This window comes from Arachis stenosperma, chromosome 1, assembly GCF_014773155.1.
Source record: "Arachis stenosperma cultivar V10309 chromosome 1, arast.V10309.gnm1.PFL2, whole genome shotgun sequence".
NCBI classification, from domain to species: Eukaryota; Viridiplantae; Streptophyta; class Magnoliopsida; order Fabales; family Fabaceae; genus Arachis; species Arachis stenosperma.
In genome coordinates, this window is record NC_080377.1 from 130949156 (window position 1) to 130954774 (window position 5619).

At 28.4% G+C, this 5619-nt stretch overlaps 1 protein-coding gene across 1 annotated transcript; it reads right to left on the reverse strand.

Annotated features, from left to right (window-relative positions):
- Nucleotides 1–497: 497 nt before the first annotated feature.
- On the reverse strand, nt 498–5021 carry LOC130934981 (palmitoyl-acyl carrier protein thioesterase, chloroplastic-like). The gene is made up of 6 exons (XM_057864511.1): nt 4722–5021; nt 3778–3911; nt 2764–2877; nt 1574–1745; nt 1414–1482; nt 498–773 (listed from the first exon to the last, which is right to left on the reverse strand). The coding sequence occupies exons 1-6, from the start codon at nt 5019–5021 to the stop codon at nt 498–500; spliced, it is 1065 nt and encodes a 354-aa protein (XP_057720494.1).
- Nucleotides 5022–5619: the final 598 nt, after the last annotated feature.

A 5619-nucleotide genomic window follows, 5' to 3' on the forward strand; every position in this document is an offset into this window, starting at 1 on the left:
TGCGGGGAAGGGAAAACGGGGAGGGGGAGGGGGGGGAACGCGGGGCGGGGGGTGGGGGTGGGGGTGGGGGTGCATGGAGGCAGGGAGGGGGAGGGGGAAGGGGACAGTGGGGAGGGGGAGGGGGGTGGGGGAAAGCGGGGAGGGGGACGGCGGCGTTAGTGGTGGTGCTGGTGGTGCTGGTGGTGGAGGTTGTGGCGGTGGTGCTGGTGATGGTGGAGGTTGTGGCGGTGGTGGTGGTGGTGGTGGTGGTGGTGGTGGTGGAGGAAGTAATTATGTTGGTAGTGGTGAGGGTATTTTTGTCCAAAAAAAATAAAAAAGACGATTTTAATACGAAAAAAAACATTAAGGACGACTTTAATGGCAAAATAACAAGAGGGACGAATTCGATTCTGTCACTAAACTTAAGGGACCAAAATCGTACTTACCCCTTATTATTATTATTAACCATCAAAGTAACACGCTAATAACAGAGACACACGCCCCCGCATAAATAGAGATTACAAGTCTTTAATGGAAGCTTCTGGAACATGATTAAAAATTTCAAAGTTGTTAGTAGGTTTAGGTCTCCACTGTGTCCTTTCCCTCAAAATCTCAGCACCATCTTCAAATCGAAGCATATGATTCCACTCAATATTATTATTACTATTATTATTATTTTTGTCACTACAAACTTCAGCAAGAGATTGTAACTTACTGTCTCTATTACACTCCCTCTTGAATTTCAAACTCATGGCAGATAACTCATAATTCATCAAGATTGATTGTGGAATACTCTGCATATTTCAAATTAAAAGCAAAGACCATGTGGTATCAAATTAAATAATAAAGCCAAATCAGAACAAAATGCATATCCTAAAAATACGTAGAAAATTAATTTTTAATGAGTTAAAATTAATTATTTTTCTGTAAAACTATTTTTTAACTTGAATTTTTTGAAAAATTTAAAGTCTAGGATTAGAATTTACAATTTCAAATATGAAATTTAGAATTTAAAATTTAAAATAAAATTATTTTTTAAAAAATAGTTGATACTTGATATTAATTAAAAAAGGTTTAATTACTCTGTTGGTCCCTATAGTTTCGTGAAATTTTCAATTAGGTCCCTATACTTTTTTTTTTCTTTTTTAATTGAGTCCCTACACTAAATTTTTTTCAATTAAGTCATTCTTAGTAGTAATTAGTTTAATTTTATAGAGACCCAATTAAAAAAAAAAATTGGTAAAAAGAAAAAAAAATGTAGAGATCCAATTAAAAAAAGATTTCGTGTAAGGACTCAATTAAAAAGAAAAAAAGCATAGAGACCTAATTGAAAATTTCGCAAAACTATAGGAATCAGCAGAGTAATTAAACCATTAAAAAATTAGTTCTTTACTTGAATTCTAGAAATATATATTAGAAAAAAAAATTAATTACCTCTAAAATCCAACTAACATACTTCGCATTATTGACATGAAAATTTATATCTAGATCACTCCATCTTGGCTGAAAATTAACATGCACACATTACATGATATAAATGTAGGAAATTAATCAATATTAAACAATTATTTATAAGAAAAGAAAACATGCATACCTTTAAACCAGTACAAATATAATCTGCTGTGGTGTCATCAAGTTTAGGTATTTTTTTGTCATCACCTTTTATAATAATTCTGGAATTTATAAGATAGGACTCAAATTCTCTTCTGACTTCTTCCGGTATTTTAGATAATCTTCTTGTTAATTTGTTCATCAAGACAGAAACACTGCATAGACAGTATCAGAATCCAAATCCAAATCAATTGATTATAAGTTTTCTAACAAGTTGTACCAAGGTGGTTTGCGTTGAAACGTACACAAGCTAAAGAAACATGCATGAAGTCGCATAACACAGTAATTGAGAAAGATTATTTTTCTAAATAGTTCCTGTTAATTAACTAAGTTATCTGACAATTCCAAATAAGTTACCAAGTATTGATTATTTGAACAAATTAAATAATTGCATTTAGTGATTATTTCTAAATCAAACTGTTGCCTTTAATTTAATTATCTAGCCAAATGAATAACTCATTTTTAAACACTCCTTATTTAGCAAAGAGTATTGCATTTTTAATTAATGAAATAAATCTTAAGTTTTATTTATTATATTTTATATTAATGATTCAGATTTAAGGTTTAAGATTTAGAGTTTAGAATTTAAAATTTAAAATTTAAAAATTAATATTTAACATTTAGGGTGTTTGATTAATTTGATAAATTTTTTTTTTATGCTAATTGCAAGTTAATTTTCAAGTAAGATCTGAGTAGCGTCCAAAAATGATAAAGTATGAGAGTTTATACAACAATTTTTTTTAAAACATCTCTACTATTCTTGAAAAAAAGAATAGATACTCTTAAAGTGTAAAAAAGAAATATAATAAATTTTTTTTTGAAATTTCGACATAAAGTTTTTATCGGATTTTAGTCTTTTACATTAAATATTGGTGGAAATTACTATTTATAAAACATTTTTCGTATAACACTATATTCACTCATACATGTATAATATTATTTATCTTTATGTACACTTATGCCATAATGTCAATCTATACGACACTATTTATAAATATAATTTTCCATCAATTTTTTTCTGTCAAAGTTGATTTTCGACAAGAAATAAAAGAAATAATGTCATATATATTTCCTTATTTTTTCTCCCAACAAGAAGATCAATTTTTTTTAGGTTTGACGTTGATTGTTGGAAAGTGAGAAAGAAAATGTTTTAAAAGCAATTGATTTATATACCTTGAGGCTCTATTCAACATTTGATTTGTTTTGAAATCTCGCACAATCCAATTGAAGCGCACAGCATTCATTCCTGCTGAAGATAACCAAGTTTCCACTTCCACTACATCAGCCCTATAATACAAATATATATTCTGCCCTTTATATTCATGAAACATAAGGAAGATTGCAAGAATTTGTTTCTCGGATAATACGTCAAAAACAAATTAAAAGAAATTAAATGAGAAAATATGACAACAACAAAATTAAATTCCATAAGACTTAATATTATACAGGGAGAGTTAGAAATAAGAGACTAAACTAGAGAAAGAATTTTTGTATTATTGAGTATATTTAAGTTGTTTATTCAAATTGTGTAGAATGATACAATATAAAAAGATATTTATAGGTACTAAGAGAATCATAATAATAAAGACGTAATTTCCTATAATAAATATTCAGATATACTAAATAATACTAATTGATTCTAATTGATGCTAATCATATTCTAACAGAGAGACTATATAGTACATAGACTTTTATAATTATTTAAGAAAGCAATATATTATTATTATTATTTAATTTGTCCAAAAATATTAGGTGAACAAGTGATTTCTATAACTATGTTCAACCATTTTTTTTTGTCTTTTTATGTATTTCCTCTTTAATTTGTTTTTCAATTGAATTTTATTATGCCAATAAACTATTAAATTAACTTAGTTAAACTTAGTTATCAAAATAACTTAACCATATAGCATCATCTTAATTTGTCAACAACATAGCATAGTGCTGCACTCTTAGTAAATCAATTCTAATACACTTTCAATTCAATACTTTATTGTTTTTGAAATCATTCTCACTCTTCTCTTAATCCCTTCATGAATGTATAGCAATTTTGTTTCATAGTCAAATATCAATCAATCTCCTATAAACCACTTAACCAAATCCAGCGATATATATGTTATAGAGTCATCATTATTCATTGCAAATTAAAGATCAATATGATTAAAATTATAAATATATAGGAAGACTTACCATTTAGGGTAACGATAAGTCGAAACCTGCATTTCACTATACACCCATACTAAGTTCCTTTTGATCATTTCTTTCGTAGAACCAGCTACATCATCATGGACCCCAAGTGTCTTACAGTGATAAGTTATAGAGTGCTATGAAACAAATAATAGAGCGAAATGAGATAACAATATTATTCTATGTTACGGTATACATGTAAATGATAAAAGGTTAGTTAAGTTAGTTATATTAAGGAAGTTATAAGTTTGTTAGTAGATTCTGTTCTATCTCTTAACTAAATATATAGAATATACATCTTCTAAATTTTGGATTTTCACTCTAAAGGATAAAGTGTAATCTCTCACGCTTAAATATTTTTTTCTCATGTTTTCTCTTTTTTCTACCTATGAAATAAATGGTGAGAGATCACACTTTACTCTTTAAAGTAAAATTCAAAATTTAAAAGATCTAAATCTAAATAATATATATATATATAGAAGAGCAGAGGAAGGTGTATGTACTGAATCAATAATCCAATACACACATTGAATCACATTGCTCTCTCAATTGTTCTCTCTCTTTTTTTTTTCTCTTTTTCTCTTCTTCTACCTTGTTTCTAGCATACCTATTATTGTACAATAAATAAAAAATTTAAGATGAATTTGAATTTTAAGTATTGCACAGTAATAATATCTTCAAGTTCTTTGTACGAATTATTGCTTTGTGGGATCATTTTAATGGACATCATCATATTTCTCAGTCATACTTTGTGTATTTTCATGTTGTTACCTAAATCTTGAAACATGATTAATTCACATTTTATTTTGTCAAAATTTCAAGTTAATTAACATATATATATAAACAGTCTATCATTGAGATAATGTCTGTTAACTTTATTAACCATGACTTAATTTGTTTTCAGAGCTCATGTGTATGATTAAGAATGATGATGTTTAAGGACAAACCTGAAAATAGTTCATCAAAGTCTCAATAGATGCTATTCCATTAGCATCAACTTCATATGCTCTGATAGCAAAGTTTTGACGAATAGAAGATGTGCTAAGAACTCTGGAAAACTTATCATCGCTATTATAATTTTGGGAATTTGCCTTAATTTGTAAGCCACCACAACAAGCACGCTTCATTCCAAACCCTTGTCCTAGGTTAGTGCCACATTTGATGCCTTTCTTTGTACCATAGTTTTGTGATGGTAACATAACATTGTGAAGTGAACACGCTGAAGCAGCAATAATCAGTGGTACCATAATGATTTCTACAAACATATGTACGTGTTAAAGCATGTAAAACAAAAGAATAGTTAAGAAAAAGAGTGCTATGGAAGCAAGTTTTGTGATTTATAGCCATCAATTAGCTATCATTAATATTTTTAATGGTGTAGGATTATTCACTTTTTTTTTTTTGCTAGTTTAAATTCTACCTGACTCCGTAAATTTTCTCATAAAAAGAAAGTTAAGATGAATAATTTTTCAAAGAGAAAATATTGGAACCAATTTTTAGTTCACTAACATTAACTAATTTTTAGTTCTTAATTATAAAAATTCTACTCTTTAGAAAAATTTAGAGTTTATAATTTAGTATTTAGGATTAAAAGTTTATAATTTAGAGATTAAAATTTAAAATATAAATAAAATAATTATAAAAATTCTATTTTTTAAAAAATTTAATTAATAATGAATTCATGATCTGTTGAACAGAGACTGGGTGTTTCATTTTAACTTAATTGTGAAGGAAGCCAATTCCATTGCAGACCTTTTAGCTAGACAGAACGTAGAGATGCTGAGTACTTAGAATCGCTGCAACCTTAGAATTCTCTTCTTGAAGCTATTAGTAGTGAAGCAGAAA